The following is a 24,879-nucleotide window of genomic DNA, read 5'->3' as shown; positions in this document are numbered from 1 at the left end:
AATATTTAATTTCCTGGACAATCTGTAGCTGTTTCATGCTCCCTATCCTTAAACATAGGCTATACATACTACTTATGGCATGCGTGCCACAAGTTGGCCACCCATGTCCTAATATACAGTTGAGGCTGACAGCTACAGCCCTAATTGTTGGTTTGTACCTTATGCATGACTTGGACAAGATACAAGATTAGACTTTCCTAATATTATTAGTAATATTAGGGTTTTACAAGTAAAATTGTAAATTTGGTTGGATGTATTTTCCATGTTAGGTTTTTGTAATAAAAATGGTAGAGGTGCACTGATACATTGGTACCTTATTGGACCGACACCAACATAGGGAAAATTGAGAGTATCAGCAATCAGCTTTTTTTGCTATGTTGTGCATGGCTGCAGCATGCATGTGGCCAGGAGCACAGCCTGGTGGCTTGGAGAGCAGCATTGGCTGGTAAGTCTGTTGTGGAGGAAGGGGTGGGGAAAGAAAGGGGTGGGGGGGCAGATGGAGGCCCCCGCGGTGAGGGAGGGAGTGGCACTAGGGCTGGGACTGAGGCAGGCACAGCTTAGGTAGCGTGGGGCACGGGATGGAGCCGTAAGCGGCTTGTCCAGCGGGTGGGGAGGGAGGGGTGGCTCCCGCTACTGCATGCACCGCAGCAGGGCATGGAGGGCGTGTGCTCCCAGATCTGCATGTGGGGCATGGCAGGCTGCCTCTGGGGCAGTGCGGATTCTTCCGGGGGGCTGCGCTGCACTTGGGGTGGGCAGGGGCTATGGTGAAATTTTGGGGTAGCTACAGCCCTCACTCCCCTTCCCCCCCCTCCCCCCATAGTGCTGACTGGTGGGGGGAGGTCTGGCTTCCAGCCAGCGCTTACATGGGGGCACTGACGCTCCCGCCTACCCCTGCTGCCTGTCACCTATGCCGCAAGCGCGGCCAGTCAGGGGGTGCATGTGCACCCCCGTTCACCCTCTACGTATTGCCACTGCTGCAGCCCGCTCCCTCTCTGTGTGCAGATCTGGGGGCACACACCTCCCATGCCTTTCTGGGGTGTGTGCAGCAGCAGGAGCTTCCCCACCTGGATGAACTGCTTGTGATCTGCCCCAGCTGAGCAGTGCCTGCCCCATCCCCACTCCCTCCCTCACTGCAGGGGCCTCGATCTGCTCCCCTCCTCCTCATGCCTCTTCCTTCCCCCTACCCCTTCCCCCTACCCCTTCCCCCACAACAGACTTACCAGCTGGGAGCTGCTCTCCAGGCTACCCGGCTGCATGTCGGAATTGGATCGGTATCAGCCAATATGGCTCCTTAAAAATCAGCTATCAGTATCGGCCCAAAAAGTCTCTATCGGTGCACCCCTAGTAAAAGGGACTTATAAAGAATGGTATCTTGCCTTCTGCTTTTAATTTGTGAAAGTTTATAAGTAAATGGCATTTAGTGTTACATGAAAGTGAATTCAAAGCTTTAATTATTTCTGTAAAGAGTACAAAAAAGTAAAGAGTAGAACTGTGTAGAGTGAACATCTTTACAAAGTGGAATGGCTTTGACAGGTGTGCTTGAAAGAGGCCCGCCCGGAATTCTCAACAACCCCAGAGTAAGGACACTAGTCTGGATGTAGGCCCAAGTTTCTGATCCAGTAAGTATTTCTGTGTCATTAAATGGAGTGGAAGAGTTCCGGAATAGAGATTGAGAGACCCACCTCAGAACAGCCACTAATCTGGCAGTTTGGGCATTCACCTAGGATGTGGGTTCAAGACCTATTCGAGATTAGGCAGAGAGGAATTCATGCTCATCTCCCACATTTTGGGCAATGCCCTAACCCCAAGGCATCTTGTCCTTTAGTTGTCTCTTCTGTGTTCTGGGTTTGGGCTAGATGTGTTCAGAGTATGCTTGCAAGATGGGCAGGGGATGGATTTCATTCTTGACCTACATAGAGGAGACAACTTTGTGAACCAATGAGCCAGAGTCCTTTGAATATTACTGAATGTTATATATAATTACTGTATTGATAGTCCAGGTGATAGGGTTTAAGAATCGCTGTACATTATTTCCTTTGTAAAGCTTCAGCCTTACATAATTACTGTGTCTCCCTCCTGCGCTAGAGCTTTGTTTTTGTAGTTGCCTGATTATTATTAGTGTTGTTATTACTAAAAACAGGCAGGAGAATGCCTGATTTGAATCTTGCTTCAGATTGAACTGAGACTTCAAGCAGCTTGTTGGTGTGGGGTATTGGCATCACTTATGTGGTTTTGTGCATGCCTTCTGGTAGAAATTTGTGAATTCATGTGACAGCTGAGCAGTGTTGAAGATCTTGGTGGCACATAAATAGTAGACTTAAGAGTCCAAATAGGCTTGTGGATCTAGGTCATAGTTCTAATTTCTAAATGTCTATTACATGATTCATGGTCTGAAATCTTTTCCAAAGTGTATGTGGAAAGGAATTTTGCCAAGTATTTCTGGCAATCAAAATGCATAAGCCACAGTGTCTGCGCTTGTTCACATTAAGCGTAGAAATGTCTTGAGGAAGACAAAATTTTTATTTACCACAACCAAAGTAATGATTTTGCCTCAGCACTGTCTTCTGTAGCTGGTTTTATGAATAAGCTGATTCACAGTTAATTGTAGCCAGTTTCTCTTTAGCCTGAGTGGCAATTTACACATATGTGCTCATTTGCTGCTAATGCTGCAAACAATAATAAACCAATGAGGGATGGAATAGAAAAATAGAGTAGAAAAGGTGTTAGAGGAGGTCAGAGAAAGGGGAAACAAGCTGGGAAGAGGAACAAAGCAGAAAATGCAGTAACAAAGATGGACAAGGCTGTCCCCTCCCTTATAAAATGATGGAGGAAAGTTTTATTGTGAGTAAAAAGTGCATTGCAAAGATTTCCCATTGACTCCCTTTCTCCTGGGCAGTGAAGGGAGTTGCTCCCTACAGTTGGGCATTGTGTTTCTTGAGGGAGTCCAAGGCCAGCTGCATCAATAGAGTGCTGTCAGTAGAGGCACTTCATGCAGTTTTCAGGCCCCAATACTCTCTCCATTACCCCAACTTTCTTCTAGGAACATGTTGACCTGGTTTTTGGGAAGGTTAATATAGCCTGAAGCTGTACTAACTGCTGCAGGAGCAGTGGTAGATGGTGCTGGAAGATGTAGAGACTGTCTACTAAGCAGGCTCTCAGCTAGGTGCGGAGGGAACAGTGCTGAACGTGGCCTCTAAGTCCATCTTTCTTGCTTGGGTGTCTCCAATTCTAGAGTGAGCGTGTGTGCTGTAATTGAATTTCTGTGAGGCTTGTGACTGCTAGTTTGGGAACTGTTGCCATAGATAAAATGTCTGCAGTTGGTTGCTTAAGATGCATAAGACACACTTCCTATTTCCCTTTGTTTTGTGTAATCTTCTGTTTAGTGGTGGGCTGTACCAAATGAAGAACTGTTTATATTTCATCCCTGTTAAGGTTGTTATGGACAGAATGAGATTGTGTAAATACACGGGTTGTCACTTTTGTGCTTGTTTATAGCCCTGCTAGTTAGAAAATCTTAAATTGGGGGGTTGGCTAATTGTAAAATCATTACTTCAGTGTTGTAACATCTGCAGCTGTTGTGTATTAAATATTTTGCTGTAAAATATTTTTATATTGCTGTTGCTGTAAAAGCTGCAAAGGTTCAGTACTTGCATGAAGAAGCTTTATAACCCAAGGACTGCATAATGCAGAATGCGGACCACCTTCAAATTCCCACTGACTCTGTGGGATTTGAAAACTCCTATTGGCTTGAAGGATTTGTATCTTTTATAGATACTAGATTTGTCTTTATTTAACACACAAGGTCACTTTATAAGGTCTTATAGATTCATAGATGAATCTATGTCTTATTTCATATTAGGAGTAGGGTGGTTATAATATCTAAAATATTGGCCGGAAAGCAGAATAGCAGATTGGGCAGGGGTGTAGGGGATCAGAATAGCACTTGGAGCATACGGGGGCTCTTTTATGGTACACCTGCCAAAAAGATTGCCCCCAGTGATCTAAGACCCATACAGTAGAAGATCTCTTCCTTCCTACCTTAGAAAAGGTACTGGCAGGTAGCTGATTTCCTCTCATCTATATTGTAGTTTTTTATTCTTCAGTCCTTAGAAGAAGTGTGTGCTGGGAACTCTGACATTGCAAATTTCCTATGCTGCATAGGCCAGTTTTAGTACAATTTTGGCCACTCAGTGGCACTGAGAGAGTTGCCTGTTAAAACTGGAAGGAAATTATGACTCTCCTCTACTCCATGTTAAGTAAATACTACATTGGATAAACCCATGAATATTCCCAAATGAGTCTTCAGAAAAGTTAAAGTTGAAAGATGGTTCAGCTGCCCTGAATGGAAATGCCCTTCTGAAACTGAAACAATGTTAAGTAAAGAAATTTAGTAGAGATTTTAGCTGCGCTCACTTTGCCATGCTGATTTGTTCACATACATGTCAACCAAACCACACCTGCACATGCTCTGTAATTTCTCTTTCTTTAGAAAAACAGAAGTGTTTGCAGATAACTTCACTTTTATGACATGAAGGTAAGGAGAGAATTTCAGGCTACTTACTTCATTACATCTCAGAGTTAGCTGGTAATTTGAGTTTTAAATTACATTGAATTTAACTTTTCTATGTGAGTAAAGACCTACTTTACAAATGGCTGCAGTATTTCTGTTCAGGTTTTTTTGAGCTTAGGCTTTGAACTATTTGAACACTTTCTAATTATTTTGTTAAGACTGGTCAGGTGGAGTATGCATATGTCAGGTGCATTTATGTAGCGGGTTGGACTAAATGATTCTCAAAGTATCTTCTGACCCTATGATTTTTATGATACTGTGGAATTTACTTATACTGGTATAGAAAGTATTCTTCAGGTTTGGGTATGTTCGGCACTCCTCTGAAAATTTCCTCCATGTTCCTCCTCTGAAAATTTAAATTTTTTAGCTTTGGATTGTAAAAGTAATATTACAAATGATAAATGCCAGTGTAGGTCTTGTGGAATTTCCTTAGAATGACTAGCATTTTGAAATAGAAATATGTGAAATGTTAAAATTTCAATCTCAAAATGTGAAATTTGTCTTTATGCTAGGTTTCCTTCAGCTCATTTAATCCAAAAATGGTATACCACAGTAATTGTATTATCTCTTTTCATTTGTTTGTGACCTAAATCAGAAGTCAGCAGTTTACAGCCTAGAGGCTGGATCTCACCTGGAAAGTGATCTTATGTAGCCTGTAGCTGCTGCGTGTTAAAACATCAGCAGATTAGGGGAATCAGCAGTGGTGGTGAGGGAGGCTTCACTGGGTCAAAAATGGCAGCTAGTAGTGTGCTTTATATTGCTACTGCAACTCTCCATCCCTTTTCTTTCCTGTGGCCCCCTACTGCAGCTGTTCCTTCTATCACCTGCTGAATTGGCCCATAGCAGAAATTGATGGAGACAAAAAGAGGAAGGGGCATATGCAATAAGAGGGTGAAAGAGCAGCCCTTAACACACGGGGAGGGCTGGCGTAGCAGCAGACAGATTGGGTGGAGAAAGTAGTTGTTGGCCCTGGGCACAAACCATACTAGTTACATCTGTGGTGGTGACCTCCCTTTGGAGTGAGCTGGGCTGGTTTGCTTGTCCACAAGATGTTGCTGACAGCTGGTCTACAGTATGCTATCTATGTACTTTACAGAAAGGTACAAATACAACACTTCTGATAGCAGGAACCTTCATTATATGCTTTACGAACAAGTTCTTAGAACAAGTCTTAGAAATTCCACAGCTTATAGACAGTGTTATTTATCTGGATGTAATTTGCTTCAGCATTACAGATCAGCATACCAATACTTATTTTGATTTTGTACATTCAAGATGATCTACATATTCTGGTACTTATTTGTTTGAATCTTCAGGGAATCCCTCTGGGCACAGTTTCTTTCTCTCAACTTGAATGAATCATACTTGTCTCTTGCTAGATCTTTCAGGGATGGCAAGTGCAGCTTGTTATTAAAGGAACATTATCAACTTGAAAAACAGTCAATTTAAAAGCTACTTTAGGTACATCATCTGTCCTTGTGTCCTTTTTCTTCTTCTAGGATTTTTTTTGACTCTGCAGTTACATTTCAAGATTTGTTTTCCTCTTCCCCCTTTTTGCTATTGGAAAACCCAGGGAGGGGGGGGATCAGGTCTCCCCTTGCCCTGCCAACTTTTTCCCCCTTGAGCCTCTTCCCCCTGCTGCTTACTATCACACCCTGCTCTCCCTGAACACATTGAAGTGAGAAATAAATTTGAAAAAACTGACCTTGAAATAAACATAGATATAATCATTCAGTACCTAGAGATCCAGTTCATCCAGAATTGATGCATTTTATGTTTTTTGAAAGTAGTGCAAGTTTTAGCACAGATACTCCTTAAACGCACTTTTGAGTAGACTTTGGTACCTACTGACAAATAATACAAACTATGCATCTTATTAATCTAAAGCCAAAAGGCTCATTATATACCATATAGTTCATTGGGTTGGGCCTCAGCAAAATCAAGAGCATTTCAAACCATGGTAACTTCACAGCTCAACACTACTTGGTATGTATATGTGCTCCAGATATCCCCCACAAAGAATCTGTGTGTTAGTTAGCCCCCCACTCATGACTGGAATCGGGTGTTCTTGGGAGCCTCCAAGAATTGATACACAGATGAGGCATAGGGCAACCTGGTCTGGTTCTGCCTCATAGGGGAGGAGTGGGGGGCACGCTTATCATATGCACCAGACTGAGAGACGGATCCAACAGAGGGATTCTGGGTGAACTGTTTGGGACCCTGTTTTGTGATGTTTGCCATACATGTAAAGCTGGTGAAGAAACAGGAATCATTGGAAATGGGAAAGAAAGGCACAGCTCAGCTATAGGAGTGAAGAGGAAGTAAAAATGTATGTGGTGTAGTGGCTCACCATGACTTGAAAAAGAGTGTGCTGAAGGGGACTGTACTCACTGAGTATTACCATATATCTTATTTAGAAGAGATGTACTAGAGTATCCTTGTGGTAGGTTCCTATCAGCATGTTTGCCTAATATGGACCATGTGTTTTATAGTCATGTTCAGTGTTAGCTGCATTTAATAACTTGATAGTTGGTTTCTATTACTGAGCATATGCTGTTTTTAGCAGCAGTTCAAAGATCGACAATGTGTTTAGTACAGTTTCCTTGTATGCAAATGTAAGAGAAGGGGCTTTCTTCCCCAATGTGAATTGGTGGGGGGAGGAAGGAACCTTATTTTATATTCAAATAAATACAGTATGTCAACATTTCGGACCTTGTCAGAATCCTGGGTATTTTCATTTGCAGTACCTTTGGAAGGAATTGAAACCAATTTCTATCTTTATGGAGCAGATATTTATGGAGTAAATCAAAGTAGCCAAGCATATGGAGATAGAAGTGGTCAAAAGTTGAAATACTGCATCTTTGTTTCTAGGCAGTGTGCAACCACTGTTAGTTGCTGCTCTCCCAGATGAGTGAAGATTGGCAGTTTTGGTGATTGGCAGGTTTAAGGTAGGAACAGCAGTGTAATTCAGGAGTGTTGGCAGTGTAGAGTAGGGAAGCTTGCATATATATCATCTGCTGAAGTTATGTTTGGCTCATTTAGATTGAGTTTTGTGAAAGTGAGAGGCCAGATGTTAACAGAATTGTGCCCAAGTGAAGGTGGGGGACATGAGAAGATGTGTTGACTTTGTCAAGTGGTTTCTATTTAGATACCCAAAGCTAGTGAGCTTGACTTTAAAATAATACGCTAAATTCATTTAGCATATAAGGTCTTCTGTTTCCTAGTTTGCACCTAATGGTTAGCAGCAGTGTAAATGCCTTAGTTTGGAATTGGTGCTTTGCAATTTGACACTCAAAACTGTAATTTGACTTTCTGTTGAAACTAATGTTTTTCAGTTTCTCAGTGTAAAAACAGGAGTAACCTATTGCATTCTGTCTCTTTGAACAGTAAATTTAGTTTAAAAAACTGCTGCATATTAGAGAGCCATTGTGCATATTGGTTTTCTTCTATTATGCAAAATACAGGTATAGAACATTAAGATAAAATAGATGAATAGATGATTTTCTGTTCCATGGTGCATCAGAAAGTCTCAATGACTAGAATTATGACATTGGACATGCTGCATCCATTGATGAGCAGAATGTATTTTACTTTTGGTATAGTGTACAAGGAAAAAGGCAATACAAAGAAACTTTCTTACCTGCTGCTTGCCATCTTATATCTGTTGCAAAGGGATCAGCCACAGCAGTAATCCTTGGGCATATTTTGAGTACAAAAATAGATAGTGGACATTTAAATTTTTTTTTTTTCTAACTTGAGACATTTCCCTTGAATATTGACTTGCTCCTTTGTTAGCACAAAGCCTGTTTAATGGGTAATGAGGAGGTGAGGTACTAGCTAGGGCTAAGCAAGCCCTCTACTCTCCTCTCTGCTTCAGCACACTACAGCACAGTGGAATGGTTAATTTCTCAGGAGTGGCCCTATGGGTGTACACAAGATAGTTGTTGGAGGCATTGGGCCTTCCAGTGTCACAAGGACTCTTAGAACTTCTCTTGGCGTGGGATAGTTCTGCCCACTGATGGTGTGGATCCCTGCTGTAGTACCCGATTGTAGACTCATAGAAAGTTAGGGTTGGAAGAGACGTCAGGAGGTCATCTAGTCCAGCCCCCTGTTCAGAGCAGGACCAGCCCCAACTAGATCATCCCAATCAAAGCTTTGTCTAACTGGCTCTTGAAAACCTCCAAGGGTGGGGCTTCTACCACCTCTCTGGGTAACCTGTTCCAGTGTTTTACTGCCTTCCTAGTGGAAAAAATCTTCCTAATACCTAACCTAAATTTCCCTTGCTGCAACTTGAGACCGTTGCTTCTTGTTCTGTCATCTGCCACCACTGAACAGTCTAGCTCTCTATCCCCTTTCAAACCCCCATTCAGGTAGTTGAAGGCTGCTATTAAATCCCCTCTGTCTTCTCTTCTCTAGGCTAAATAAGCCAAGTTCTTTCAGCCAGTCCTCATAAGTCATTTTAGCATATCATTTTATATTGTAGGAGACTTGCTATGTTTAGTCACCATAGACTTGAATGGAAGTCAACAGGAGCTGTCCCTTTTTTATTTAAATTAAAAGAATAATGATAAAAAATGGAATATACAAAAAGATCTAGACGTGGGCACTTAACATTGCAATAACATCATGGTGGTAACATTTCTGCTGCACTGGGGAGAAAGATTTTGTGTATTTATTTTGATAAAATTTTCCCCATATGGTTGTGTCATAAAGGCTGCAATATCAACAAGAATCTTGCTTTTTATCTATTTTTGCACTTCGATGGTATTAAAAGGAAAGGCAATGTAAACCCCTCAGCCAAGCAGTATGTTCTCTCCAAAGTCTGAAATGTTTTGAGCTTAATTGGTTTAAGGCTGCTTTAGGTCAACTTTACTCTGCTTTGAACACCTAGGAGCAGCAAGATAGATACTGGAGCTAGTGGCTGGGAAGGAAACTGATGGAAGGAGGAAAAAGTAACACTCTCCATCGCAGCAGTCAGGATGCTGGGTGCAGGAGAGGGGAAGGATGTATTGGTGGTGGGAGTTGGGATACAACAAAATGAAAGCTTTTCTCTCTTTCAGTTAGTTACAAAGGAATGAAGTAGTTTCAGATAAGTAAGATTCTTGTTATGTGGGAGGATGATATGGAGACCTAAATGGAGTTTAGGGCTGGTACACTTTATTGAATATCAGCAGTCTCTTTCTTGCCAGGTTCGGCTGCTGGGTAAGATTATCACTGTCAAAAAAGGTTGTCCTGCCTAGTTCCCTGTATTTTATTGTATTTTTTTAAGTCTGGTAGCACTTCTGAGTTCTGCAAGGGAGGCTTGTGGTACAAATCAGAAAAGAGGCAGCAGATTTTAGGAAAAAGCTAAAAGGGAGCAAAGGGGAAAGCAGGAAATGGCAACACTGGAGACTTAATATGGGAAGAAACAAAGATCTTGTTTATGGAAAAAGAAAAATGGGTGTAGCTGGCAAAGGTATGCAAAAATGAAGGGGATATTAAGTTACAATTCTAAAAAATTAGAAAGTGGTGGACATAGTATTTCATTGTAATACAATATTTGGCAACTATTTGGCTAGCAGATAGATGGGACTATTTTTCATATAAACTACTTCATCAGTTTATAAACTGCATTCACTTCTCAGAGATTTGTCTGTGCAATGGCAGTTCACTGTCAAGGAAGCCCAGTACTTCGGTAGAACTTAATAAACTTGAATATTCATGTTAAATGATCTAAAAGGAAGAAAAATGCCTGTGTACCAGGTGAGAACAGTTGCTATTGTAGGATCAGCATTATCACTTAATAAAAATAATCTGTTACAGAAACTGCAGCATAATTATTGCCAGATCAGCATATAACAATAATTAGGTTGCGCAGTGTTTCTAGGTTTTAATGTTGAGCTATTGATTTGAAGTATTCTAATACCTATCCACTCTTCTTCCTGGACAATATGCTTAAGATACTGGTTGATGAAAATCTGCTTTGTGATGGGCAACTGGGCTAGAAGGCTATAGAAATAAGCATATGATTATCCTCTTGGGACTAATTGTGACTAGGTGTGCACATCCTGCAATTTCCTGGCTGTAGTAACCATCTCTCTCCTCAGAATTATGCTCTAGAATATAATCTTTCATCTTTATTAAAAATAGTTCTTATAGTGAAAAGAGTAAAGAAACATGGTTGTCTTCAATTTGCAATGGCCTTGACACTATAGCAGGCTTAAAACAATAGATTTGAGAGTAAATTTGCAGAGTAATAAAATCTCTCTGGAAAAATCCAAAGATGGTTCAGTATTGTTTCCATGCTCATTTTATTTAAGAGAATGCATTCAGGCAGAGTAATTGTCCCACAACTTTATGTGACCACCTTCATATTCAAGGGTCATACATCTTTTCAGTTGTCCAAACTGTCTCCTTCCTCTTTTTCATTTCTTTTGCATGCTTTCAGTACAAAATTATTCAGTGTGGTGACAACTGAATTCAGAAATGGGCAGTGAAATAAATGTATTTATCCTGTTAAAAATTATGTGAATGCTACTGTATATTCTATTTTTATAAAATATGAAAATGATGAGTGCCTTGTATTTATGTGAGCCTATTAGAAGAAATGTAAGTTTGTGCTTGATTGCTATAGAAATAATTGGTGCAGTATTTGGGGCAAGCTTGCAATAGGGTACACAGAGCCTGATTTGTACCTTTCTTCATGTGTAAGTGCTGTTTGACTTCTAGTCTATATCCGGAATGACAGACTTCTGATTTCCTTCTTTATAGGCTCAGATTATTCTTCAGCGGGATGGTTGCCTGGTACTGAATCCTTGTGGCAGGCCACTAATAGTCCATCAAGCAGTCAAAGTAACCATATCAGAAGACACAGTATAGCTTCCGACAGTGGGGACACAGGCATTGGTACCTCCTGTTCTGATAGTGTGGAAGGTGAGTTGACATTCTTAAATTTTGGAGTTCTCAGTGTTTGAGCAAGAGAGATGATCCAGTATGTTTTTAATGGTGAATGTTTCTTAAAATACTAATGTCCTTTGAATTTTGTTAAAGAATACACCGTTATCAATTTTATTAATGGATTGTGACATTGCTTTTTGTTGATTTGATTAATTTGAATTGCATGCATTAGCTTACATCTCTGTTATATGGCAGTGTTATCGTGTAGGAGCAAAGGTAGTTTAATTACAGGACTGGGAGAAAGATGGAGGAGGGTTCCTTTTCATGTCACTTTGTCTTTTGTTTGGGGGAATATGCATTGCATTTTATTATGTGCCATCTAATGAAGTTGCAAAGGATTTAAGGATTAATTAGAAATATCTAGAGAGGGCTAAAACTAAGTTTGGAACAAATCATGTTCCCCAGAATCCTCAGAGTTGGTCATCAGGTAGGTCAGTAAGAGTTCTACCCTTACAGAAGCAGCAGCATGCCTTTCCCCAGACCCAGTGAAAGACTTTCTATATAATCAGCAAGTGAATGAGAAGATAGGTGGAGTCTGTGCTGGATAGTGACAGGGTTGGACATGTGTGCCCTCTCCCCCTAATGATTTTCCAAGGTAAAGTAACGGAAATTCAGAATACAATTCCATGGCATCTGCAGCCAGGAAAAAGGGGAGCACGGGATGGGACTCCTGACCCAGTGTAAAGGCAGGGCCCTCTGCTCTTGACATCGTGAAGATCTCTCAGAATTTAGGGCCTCTAAGGACTTTATAGTAGGGAAAATCCTTTCCTGAGTGATGAATGCATCCCTTGTTAGGTTTGCCAGTTGGAGAGGAAAACTGCACTGCCTTTCTTCCCCTTTGTTTCTAAAACCATTTCTTCTTGCAAATTTAGTATGTGGGTTTTTTAAGAGCAACTTTGATTGGCTTTATAGAGAAATAATGCTTACTTTTGCATCATTAGGGTTCTGTTTTCAGCCATCACTCAGGCAAAGCCCCCTTTCCCCCTGCACAGACTAGAACAATGGGTTTCTTTTTAAGCACAAGTTAATATTTAGGGATTGCAAAATAGTGAGTTGGGATTGAACATGTGGATGGCAGCACTTTTTTTTTTCTTCTTGAGGGTTTCCTCATTTGAGTAGGGACAGGAAATGAAACAGTCTGTCTGCACAAGATTTTTTTTATACCTGAAGACAAGACTTCCAGCAGTGGTCATAAACATTTATATGAAAAAAGAAGAAAAATGAGGATGATTACTGTTATCAAACCTATTTTCAAGGCTGTAATTAATTTAAGTAACCCTTGTCCGTACATCTGTGACCTACAGTTCTTGCAAGTAACATCTGTAGTAATTTCACTTTCTGTTGTTGCAGTTTCCTTCCTTTTTTCTGATTGCTTACTTTGTGCATTTGAACACACTTTGTGTAAAATCAGTTTCACTATATCTCTTGCTTAATCCATCAGTTTCCTGCTTGCTTTACTATTTGAAAATTTTCCTGACTGGAGAGGAAAACAGTTTAACAAACAAAATAGAACAGGAAAATGTAACTGTAAGATAAGTTGGCAGGAGGATTGAAAGTTTGAGTTCCTGGGTACACTCTCTCCCTCTCTCTCAATAATAGCCTAAATTTCAGGTTGACTGCCTTTCTTCAGAAAAAAATTAGCATAGTCGTTGTGATTTCTGTAGGACTGCCAGGTCAGACTTGTAGTTAGAGACTCAGTGTGGGCCATCTGCTTTCAGTGTAGTGCTGTGAAGGTAGCCCTCAGGGGTTTTACAGAGAAGAATTATTTTTAACAAGTCAGCAAATCATTCAATTTCTAGTGATGTTGGAAAAATGAAACATGGCCTTGTTACTTCATTTCTTCTGAATCTAACAATCCTGTAGCTTTATTTTACATTTATAAAAATGCATTTTAATTTTAACCTTTTTTTGGTAAAAAGTTTATTTTGTTTTGCAATACATTGTTTGAAGCGCAGAATGGATCTTAAGCGGTTTTCTTTTTTTGTTTTTTCCATAGCATTTCAAAAAATGTTTTTGAAAGGATATTAAAGAAAAAGGATGTTAATATTTTAGGAGTATTCTTTCTGTCATAAAATTGTAGAACTTAAAGGTATGTGGTATAAACGATGCTTCTTGGCTTAAAGATGTATTATTTTTAGAGGGGAAATACATGTCCATTTATTTTTTTTTATTTTTTTTTACGCACACCAAAGGGACGAGAAACCTTGATCAGTAGTAGAATATCCAACATTAGAAGCACAAACAGTGGTAGAAACCAGGATTTGAAATTGGCAACAAAACTAGGCCAGTTGAAGTTGAATGAATCGTGGAGGTGAGGAAGAGGCTAGGGGAAATAATAATTTTGAAATGGTAACTAGATGTTAAAAAATAATGAACATAAGCTTGATTGATTAATTGGATTTATATGCTGCATTTCCCAAAAAAGGCTTAGGTTGGTTGTCCCAGAAGTATATTATATTTGTGAACAAAATCTGAATTATACTGTTCTCTGGAGCAAAGTAATTTTTTTTTCAATATTGGACCGCTCCCTCCTTTCTGGTTCCTCTTCCTTCAAGAATATTTCAGAAAACCTATTTTCTTTTGTAAACCTGCCTTTAAAAAGTAGCTAACCCAACAGCAAGGGTTTAGAGAATTTTATTTGCATAGAAACTTTCTTTTGGACTGACATCAGAGCTCATCTGTCTTCTGAGAAGAGGGGTTGGAGGCTTAAGGATCTTCAAGGCACTATAGATTCTGCAGAAGCCTGTGAAGATAACATCAGCTGCTGAAAATTCCCTGCATTTCTCTTTGGGAGTACAGGAGGCAGTTTCCTGTAAGAACTGTATGGAAGTAGAGATTTTAGTGGGAGAAAGCTGAAAAGCTGCATTGAAAACTGTCTGAGGCACCCTTGTTTATGCATCCATCTCCCTGGCAGGCTCCCTGAGAGGGGATGGAGATTGGATGAATTTCTAATCCACAACAGTAGAGATGGTGAATGAATCACCAAGGGCTTGATGTGATAGCTGCCTCACATGTGGAATTGTGGGCCCAGGTTCTTGCCTGTGCTGCAGATTTAGGCCAAAAAACTAATTACATTTTTAGAGCTTAAGTGGAAAGAAACAAAAGGTCAGGGATGTGAGCAGCAGGAAGGAAGTCTTGGTAATAAAGAAGTATGTAGGTTTGAAAATACAGCATGGGGCCTAATGGACCCTAACTTTGTATAACTCTCACTGAAATAAACAGAAGTCTTTAAAATAGAAAAAGGGTTCAGAAACCCCCCCCACTTCTGATAACTTCTAGGTACCCTGTATTCCCTGAAACACAGCGATACCTGTGTGAGTTATCACTTCTTTCAAATTACTGAGAGAGGAAATACTTGTCTCATATGTAATTTCCTTTATCTACAAGCACAAGAAGGGCAAATATATGCATATTATACTACGCTAATACTTTCCCTCCAGTACTTCCACACCCAAGAGTAGTCAGCTGATATTTCCAATTCTGGCAAACCTTTTACCCATCAGCCTGTACCTCCATTGTGCAACTTGGTATCAGACAGACAGCCGTCAGAAATGTCTCTTTATGCAAGAACAATTTCAGCAACAGCTGTATAAGAAGACTTGAAGTCTCTTTCCATTGTAAGCATTGTCTGTGTTAAAAATGTGATCCTTAATTATTTGCAGAGATGGCCTTTGAGGGATAAGTGGCACAAGTCATAATTTGGAGGATGTAATCTTCTTTCTTTGTAATACAGTTTTTAATCAGAGAAACTGTAATTTTACAGAATTGGTTTAACAAAATGCTTTGTTCAAAGGGATAGACCTTTTACATTCTGAACTGAATTTATTTCTCTCTCTGTTTTTGGTCACAGCTTTATCTAATTAATTTAGCTTTAATTGCAATATCTTGGTATACATATGGCTGTGGTACAGCTAGCTGTGAAGGTATGGTTTCCACTATTTCAAAATTTCATCTTTTGTTCCTCCTCAAAAAACTTCCTAGTATAATGCAGTGTCTCAAAAATGCTTGCAGTCTAAAACACAAGAAACAGCATTTTTTGATTAATACATCTCTGTAGTCATGACAACTAAATTTTGTGTATATAATCTTTTCATGAGATACCTTGCATACTGTCACTTCTTTCTTCTGTGACTTAAGTAAAACTTAGCACATGTTTAGTGCAGGGTTAGAGGAGAGGCGTGACCTGCTGATTTTATATTCTGTATTTTCTCTCAGACAGCATGTACCTTTTTTTGAAACCCCATTCTTCCTTCATCCCTGCAAGTTTTTCAGGGAGCGCTACATGCAAGAAATATGGTAAAGACAGTTTCTGCCTTATTGGGCAAAAGCTAAGTGAAATCAGCAGTGATCCACAGAGACCAGAACAATGAGCAGGCTTGGCTTCCTACCTGCTGCTATAAAGAAAGATCTTTTTTTCCCCCTTCATTCTGTCTTTCAAAGACATGTCGTGTATTTTATTCTAGGGCATGTTGCATGTGAGAAAATATAATATGTTTTGAAAGCATATTTTTTTAATTCTGTGGTTGAGGTATGTGTTTGTGTTCACTGTCAGCCGTTTCAAGCATTATTGTAATAGATTCATAGATGTTAGGGTCGGAAGGGACCTCAATAGATCATCGAGTCTGACCCCCTGCATAAGCAGGAAAGAGTGCTGGGTCTAGATGACCCCAGCTAGATACTCATCTAACCTCCTCTTGAAGACCCCCAGGGTAGGGGAGAGCACCACCTCCCTTGGGAGCCCGTTCCAGACCTTGGCCACTAGAACTGTGAAGAAGTTCTTCCTAATGTCCAATCTAAATCTGCTCTCTGCTAGCTTGCGGCCATTATTTCTTGTAACCCCTGGGGGCGCCTTGGTGAATAAATCCTCACCAATTCCCTTCTGTGCCCCCATGATGAACTTAAAGGCAGCCACAAGGTCGCCTCTCAACCTTCTCTTGCGGAGGCTGAAGAGGTCCAGGTGCCCCAGTCTCTCCTCATAGGGTTTGGCCTGCAAGCCCTTAACCATATGAGTGGCCCTTCTCTGGACCCTCTCCAGGTTATCCGCATCCTTCTTGAACTGTGGCGCCCAAAACTGCACGCAGTACTCCAACTGCAGTCTGACCAGCGCCCGATAGAGGGGAAGTATCACCTCCCTGGACCTATTCGTCATGCATCTGCTGCTGCACGATAAAGTGCCATTGGCTTTTCTGATGGCTTCGTCACACTGCCGGCTCATGTTCATCTTGGAGTCCACTAGGACTCCAAGATCCCTTTCCACCTCTGTGCTACCCAGCAGGTCATTCCCTAGGCTGTAGGTGTGCTGGACATTTTTCCTCCCTAGGTGCAGCACTTTGCATTTCTCCTTGTTGAACTGCATCCTGTTGTTTTCTGCCCACTTGTCCAACCTGTCCAGGTCTGCCTGCAGCTGTTCCCTGCCCTCCGGCGTGTCCACTTCTCCCCATAGCTTTGTGTCATCTGCAAACTTGGACAGAGTACATTTGACTCCCTCGTCCAAGTCATTGATGAAGACATTAAAGAGTATCGGTCCAAGGACCGAGCCCTGCGGGACCCCACTGCCCACACCCTTTCAGGTCGAGACCGACCCATCCACCACGACTCTTTGGGTGCGACCCTCTAGCCAATTCACCACCCACCGGACTGTGTAGTCATCCACATCACAGCCTCTTAACTTGTTCACCAGTATGGGGTGGGATACCGTATCGAAGGCCTTCCTGAAGTCTAAGTATACGACATCCACCCCTCCTCCTGTGTCCAGGCGTTTCGTAACCTGGTCATAGAAAGAGACTAGATTGGTCAGGCATGATCTGCCCTCTACAAACCCGTGCTGGTTTCCCCTCAGCATAATTTGCCCTGCCGGGCTCTCACAAATGTGAGCCTTGATAATTTTTTCAAAGACTTTACCAAGGATGCAGGTGAGACTGACTGGCCTATAGTTGCCCGGGTCCTCCTTCCTCCCCTTTTTGAAAGTGGGGACCACGTTAGCCCTTTTCCAGTCCTCCGGGACTTGGCCCGTGCGCCACGAGCGTTCGAATATTCCCGCCAGTGGCTCTGCAGTGATGTCAGCCAGTGCCTTCAGCACCCTCGGATGGAGCTCATCCGGGCCTGCCGACTTAAAGGCATCCAGTTCTTCCAAGTGACTCTGCACCACCTCAGGATCTACGTATGGAAGTCTGGCGCCTTGCTGCTGCCTCTCTACAACCCCAGTGAGAGACTTGTCGTGCCCCTCACTTAGGAACACTGAGGCAAAGAACTCGTTGAGGAGTTCAGCCTTGTCCCCCCTGTCTGTCGCCAATTGTTTCTGCCTATTTAGCAGTGGTCCTATTCCTCCCTGGGCCTTCCTTTTACTCCCAATATATCTAAAAAACAATTTCTTCTTACAATTCATTCTTACAATAATGTAACTTTCCAGTGAAGGTGGCATGACAATAGAAGAGCTGAGGGGTCTCAATTTTGCGAGCTGGCAATTGCTGTTGGCTTCTGTTGTTGTCAGTGCATGCAGCTTGAAAATATGAAGTATTCTTACTTTCACGTTCTGCTTAAATGGTATCTGGAAGATGTAATTCATATGCAGTCCAGAGTTAATCAGTCCCTGAGCCTTTGGATCCTTTCAGGTCATTGACAGAATACGATGGTGTAGTTTTACTTTTGGAGGAGGGGGGTAGGGATAAGGGGTGGAATCGAGAAAAAAATAAATGTGTTGGCTATTCTTTTCCAAATTTCCTTCCGTTACGTTTGCCAAGTCTGAGTCTTTAAAAGGAGTGCTCTGCCTCTGTGAGTAAGCTCCATTGTGTTATCTAGATTTTATCTGTCTTGACAATTGGAATTGTGCACTTCAGTCTACAGCAAATTGTTTTCTTTATAGAAGAGATACTATCATTACTTGCTATATAAGAGTTCTCTTCTGAGGGAAGATAAATAAAAGCTTATTTTTCAGGAGGATTTAAACAAAACTTAGGGAAAGTTTGCTTATTTGAAAAAACATATAATATGACTTATTTCCAGGTGTTAATAGATAGGAAAGAATGACTGTAGCAAATTCCCAGCAAGAAGGACTTGGACATGGAGCCTTGTGTACTTAGTGAAACTGCGTAGAATAGCCACGATGTTATAGGTACTCCATTTCTATGCAGACTTTCTTATTCTACAGATTGGAGTAATTTTAACATAAGCTGCACAAAGACACTCTCACCGTGGGATAATTGTCTACCATGGAATAGATGTTTAAAATCTCAGCCTAGCTTATCACAGCTTCTGTAGACAAGCCCTTAGGCCAGTGGTTCTCAACTGGGGGACTGCAGTGTGGGACACCACTGCCTCCTTGGTGGGTGAAACTGTCCTGTTTGCCTCATGTAGCCAGACTGGGAAGGGCTTGCAGCACAAGTGTGTGCTGCCTGCATTAGGGTTATCTAAACCTAAAGCAGGCAGGAGTTCCCACTCTGCCACAGTTCTTCCTGGTGGGGTTGCCATCAGTCCTTTAAAAAAATGCAAGTCAGTGAAGTCCTTGGAAAAAAATAGAGCTGTCAGTTAAAAAAAAGTGACCAGGAGCTTGATTGAAAATTTCTTGTTTGAAAGAACCTGGAGGCAAGTGTTGGACATGCAGAGCAGAGGCATCTTGTGTGTGGGAGCACAGCACCTTGCATTCTCTCAGGACTTTGTAGCCCATAGGAGCCTGTAAATTTGAACCCAGCCTATGTCCAGGACTTCGCAAAAGGGTTACATTTGCATAATATACAAAATGTTGGTAAAAGAAACTTTTGCTATCAGCAGGGATCCTGGTTTTTCTGATTAAAACCCCCCTCTAATTTTCAGATTTAAAAAAGTAACCCTTTTGCCTTGGGTTGGCATCCCTGCTTCCTGGTCTGACCTTTCATACTTCTCCTGGAAAGGGAAGCACAAAAGTGCTTAGCTGGGTTAAAGGTGCAGGGATCCCATGCACACCACACCATACCCTCACACCCTCCCCTGCAAATCCAACAACCACACCCTCCCCCACATAAAATTGCACACCCCACAAACACTGCACTCACCCATACCCTCCACATCCCTCCCTACATGTACCCCTCCACACATCCGTGTGCCCACTCACTGCTACCCACACATGCACCTCCTCACATACAACAAACGCCATACCCCTCACAGCCCCAGAAACATACCCCTTGCTCCTCCACACCTCTGCAATATACAAGAGTAAAACTTCATTTTGAGCTATTATTCTATTACCTCTATATACATGACACAAACACACAGGACAAAAATATCTTTTAAAAATAAAATTAAAAAATGTTATTGTGGATGTTTGATTTTTAGTATAAAATTTGGGGCTTTTTGCTTCCAAGATGACAAACCCAAGATGGTAACCAGGGGGTGGGACAGCTGTCAAGGCGAAGGGGTACTCTCAATAGCTTACCAAAACTTAAGCGGCCCTCCAGCCAAAATAATTGCCCACCCCTGTTCTAGACAGCACTGAGTCGTGTTGGGTAGAGTGGTTTTCTTTAATCTTTACTAATCTATAGAGGAGCCTCTGGGAACCCGATAAGATTGGACCACCAGTGTAGTCCATGGCCTGTTGTGACCTATTTATAAAACTTTTCTAAAAAACTTATGTGAATATATTGTCTCTAATAGTATATAATTAGAAGTTATAATCTCTATTCCATGATGTTATTTTGAGCTCTAATGTATCTTAAATGAAAACTATGTTTATACAGGTTTATTTTTTTTAAAAAGCATCTTAACAAAAAAATACAAGTAAATAAAAAAATCTGATTTAAATAACCCCCCCATTTTTAATTAAAAAAAAAAAACCATTGCCTTTTATCTAAATTTTACTAAATTCTCAGTGACTTTAGTTTCCAATTAACATGTATAACAATAATTTTCCAAATATATTAGAAATGTGTTCTGTTCATGCCAGTCAAAAGTGATCAGTTTAAAACAACTTAATTTTTTATTGTGGCAGTATTCACCATTCTGTTTCCCAAAAAGTTATCTAGTACTTTTAATATTTTGAGGGGGTGGGGGGGGGGGCGGAATTTCAGGAATTTGAATTTCTGTTTGAACTAAAGCGTAATGAATGTGATCAAGATGGTGAATGAGTATTCTGGCTTCTAAAAAATTTAACTAATGCTAACCATGCATGCTGGCAGGTGCTGAGATGTAGTGGGTACAGGCCTCTGGGAAAAGCAGCATTATAGCCTTAAGTAAGGTAGCTTTGCAGGTGTCTGAACAGCAGAAATTTCCTGTACTGAAAATGGAATGTGTGACCATACAAACATCTGGCCATGCCAATATATTTGGTGACTGATTTCCATTACATACAGCCATATGGTCATCAAGACAAACACCTCTTCCTGCCATTCCACATAAACGAGCATTCCTGTTCTTGTTTGACCTATGAAGAATAGAGCAAGGCATGACAAAAAACTTGTTTTACTGAAAAATTGTTTCTTCTAAAAGTGCTTAATACCCTTCAAAGTTAATTTTACCTGTCCTTAGGGTAAAGGCAGGAATGATTAATTACTAGGTTTTCCTGGGGTTTAGGTTGTAGCCGTGTTGGTCTAAGGATATAGGCAGACAAGGTTCCTTGGGTGAATTTGATATCTTTTATTAGACCAACCTAAATGGTAGGAGAATAGTTATTAAGCAAGCTTTCGGGTTCAAAAACCCTTCGTCAGGCTAAGGAAGCTGCAGCAGTTGGTGTGTGCTCTTCCTGGATGGAATGAATGCATTCTGTCTGACAGTCTGCTAGCCCAGAGGTGGGCAAAATGAGGCCCATGGAGAGGGACTTCGTTCATCCCACAGTGGGTCCCTCAGGTGCTGTTCGGCCCAGGTGCTGTCCGGTGGCTCGTGGCTGGACTGCATTTCTAGGCAGCCCAGGTGGTTGTGGCTCCTTCTGGCTGCCGCTGACCCCAACCCTATGGCACTGGCGGGGACGCATGCGCACAGTTTGGATCCTGGCCTGCCCTGTGCCCACTCTGGGCTTGTCCCGGCCAGATCGGACCAGCTGGAACCTGCACACACAGCCCTAACCCCAGCCCACCTCATGCTTGCACCTGCCCACACTGGGCAGTGGCCAGGTAGAAGTTGCTGTTGGGAGTGGTGGAAAAGGCAGCTGCCTCCCCCTTGCCACTTCTGGGCCCTTCTAGCTGTAGCCACCCACAGCCTGCACCCAGGCTGCCCTGTGGCTCCTCTCTGCTGCTGTCACCACTGTCTCTGGGCTGCCCAGTGGGGCAGCAGTGGCAGTAGACAGGAGCTGCAGGTCAGCCCTGGGTACAGTCTCCGGGCGGCTGCAGCAAGAAGAGCCTGGCAGTGGTGAGGGGGAGGCAGCCACTTTTCCCCCACACCTAGCATCAGCTTCTGCCCAGCTGCTGCTGCTGCTGCCACTGTTCAGCGTGGGCAGGTGGTTTGGAGCAGGCGCGGGATGGGCCAAGGTTTGGGCTGTGTGTGTGGGTTCCAGCTGGTTTGGAGCTGGTCCACTTCTGCCGGGACAAGTCTGGAGTGGGAATGGGGCAGGCCGTGGTCAGGACTGGGACTGTGCTCGGCTGCTGTTGAGCACTGGTGGTGGTGGCGGGAGGAGCCATAGGACATGTGCTGTCTGGGCTCTTTCAGAGGGAGGGGAATGCTTACCAGCCCATGACAGCTTCCCAGAACTGCCTGTTTGGCCCATGGGCCCAAATAATTGCCTGTCCCTGATTTAGCCAGAAAGCTGGCATTAACTGCTCAAGAGAAAACCACTGCAGTGTAAAGTTTGTGATTTTATTGTGTTAGCACCCAGTGATCCCAAGAACTAGGCCTTTATGCACCATGGGCACATCCAGACAAACGCACACATGTTGTTTGAGGCACCTCAGAGCTGTTGGAGGCACTGCAAACTGTATGCAGCACACATGCACCCATTTGCTACAAAACTAATTTGTAGTGCAGCAGTTTTTTTGACATCTGGAGATCCTGGTGTAAAAAAACAAACAAACCCCAAAGACCTCCACCGCTAAATAAGTGGTGCAATGCACACAGGAGCAGACTGTGCTGCCAGAAACAGAGCCTGGCTGGCCAGAACCACACACTGGCTGCTGGCCAGGCTCTGAGCAGCCAGCTGGGCACTGTTGATACCCTGGAAGGCTCCCAGGACCACAGGTATGGCTGCGGGGACCAGCACAGGTGCTGGCCCCAGCCTTTCCTACCCCACCCAGGTCAATTTGCTGTGTGCTAGTGTGCCTAGAGACAAAAAACAGTGGCACAAATATGTACTGCTGCTATTTGTCCCATGGGAAACACATGCCCCTGTGGTAGGGGGTCAGGCTAGACGATCTGTTCAGGTCCCTTCTGACCCTAGCTACTATGTGTGCTTGTGCCCCATGGGGAAGACATTATTTTGAGTCCCTTTTGTCAGCTACTGCTACAGCAAGGGACATAACCAATGGAAAAGGGGTATCATGGCTGTTAAGCTATTGGCTGATGCTTATATTTTCCTGTGTGTTTTGGGTCCCTGCAACAGCCCAACAACAGCTCACAAGTTGCTCTAAGGTAGCTTAGGCCTGGTCTGCTGAGATGAGCAATAGATTTTGTCAAAGAACTTGGGTCTAGAGGAATGATTTGATGCTTGAAACCTACTAGTTCATTAGATTCTGAGTTTGCAGAATAGACCCAAAATGATGCTCAGTACCAGTAATGATGAGATCGTTCCAGTGAATATGGCCCAACTTTATTATTGTTGTCAAGCAATGCAAGTAATGTGTTGACTTAATTTTAAAATTGTGACTAAAGTTCTAGATTGTCTTAAGACTATTCTACTTCCTTCTTGTGAGAGCTTTTGCAGAATTTAACCATTTGTTAAAAAAAACACATTGTAGTTTCAGTTGAAATGGAGGGGAAAATCAAATGCAATTTTTTTCTCTCCCCTCCCAGTGGCATAGGTAAGGTTTGCTGTGATGATGGTTGCTCATGTGGTAGCTGCAGTAATGCAAGTCTGCACTGCAGAAACCTAGTCAGTCACACAGACACTGCTGCTCTTTTTCAATGTTGGTGGGTGGAGAGAAGCAACTCTGCATTGTAGGAGGCTGCTTTTAAGTGTGTGTCCGGCTAGTTTTGATCTGCCTCTGGAAAACTAGATTGCAAATGTGATTATTGAAGAGTTTGTTCATGTTCTTTTGCATATATTTGAGTTGCCAGCATGATCTGGCTTAATCAAACATTAGGTCAGTTCTCTTTTGATTAATAAGCAGATTTTTTTTTCCCCAAACACACTCCTTTTTTATGCACCACATTATTATTTGCTATTCCTGTTTATTTCTCTTTCATTGAGACAGAAGAGGTTATTACAAAGTTTGGTTTGTTGAGTAGCCCTTCAGGTGTGGTAGCGAGAAGGACAGCTTCCTACCAGAAACCTTTAATCTATAATTGCAGTGTTGTTTTGGTACATGTAATATCGAAGCCTGAAGTCACCTAATACACATTTATAGTACTCAGGTGTCCTCTTAAATACAGCTTATTTCTCTGAGTATTTAATGTTTCGTTCTTCCTGTGAGCATTGCACACACAAACTAAAATGAAATCCTGTTTCCATGTGGAAAAAGAGTAAAAAGGTTTTGTGCATAAGGGTTGAGGATATGGAGGAATGGAAGCCTTGGACTATGGTGTAGATTGAATATCACCCTTGTAGTGCATAGTGTTTTGTGGTTAATAGATTTTTGAAGTTCTTGGTTCTTCTGGTCATATCTGCAGCTACGCTTTTCTTACATGCAACTGTCTCAGACGGCCAAAGCCGACTTGAGGTGATTTAATAATTGCTCGTTCGTCGGGGCGGGCTGGTGAATAGAGAGGCCGAGAAAGCTTTATGGTTGTAAAACTTTACTTATGTCGCTTGCGGTTGCGACGAAAACGGTCCAGTCGTCTGAACAACTACGTTAGTTGTTCCAGCTGGCAGGGCTCAGGCCAGCACGTCCGTCTACAAATCAGGCCGGCAGGGAAAAGGATACGTCTGGGATTGCGCTCGGCGACGGGGAGAAGAATCGATAGGTGATCAGTCTATCGATCAGCTCAGCCACGAGTCAGATCTCTCCAGAGGCACTCTGCAGCGTGCTCAAAGTTCTCTGACTTGGGCGGAAGTCACGCGAAATTTTCAACGGCTAGCAAGCCAATTACTAGCTGCCACGTAGGAATAATTTAGAACTGGCCAATAGCGGGACACAAATTTGCATTCGAATGGCGGGAACTCTCTTGCACCGGGGGTTTTCTACTGCAACAGAAAACCTTTACTTTGCAAGAGGCTGTCATGTGGCGGGAAAATTCTACCGTGCCGTGGCACCAAAATCACTGGGTTGTGACATGCCCCCTTGCCGATGGCACAACTGGAATTTTAGACACATGAGCACATC

The 24,879-nt window shown here is 42.3% G+C and overlaps 1 protein-coding gene across 2 annotated transcripts in view; it reads left to right on the top strand.

Moving 5' to 3' along the window:
* The window catches only part of CEP85L (centrosomal protein 85 like), a 200,968-nt gene that overhangs the window by 12,474 nt on the left and 163,615 nt on the right, over positions 1-24,879 (top strand). For both annotated transcript variants that reach the window (XM_014597387.3, XM_019479562.2), the window contains exon 2: positions 11,321-11,482. In XM_014597387.3, the coding sequence (XP_014452873.2) occupies positions 11,321-11,482 (162 nt within the window). The remainder of the gene's footprint in view (positions 1-11,320; positions 11,483-24,879) is intronic.

The sequence above is a fragment of the Alligator mississippiensis genome, chromosome 1 (assembly GCF_030867095.1).
Source record: "Alligator mississippiensis isolate rAllMis1 chromosome 1, rAllMis1, whole genome shotgun sequence".
NCBI classification, from domain to species: Eukaryota; Metazoa; Chordata; order Crocodylia; family Alligatoridae; genus Alligator; species Alligator mississippiensis.
This window is presented reverse-complemented; position numbering and strand designations above follow the sequence as displayed.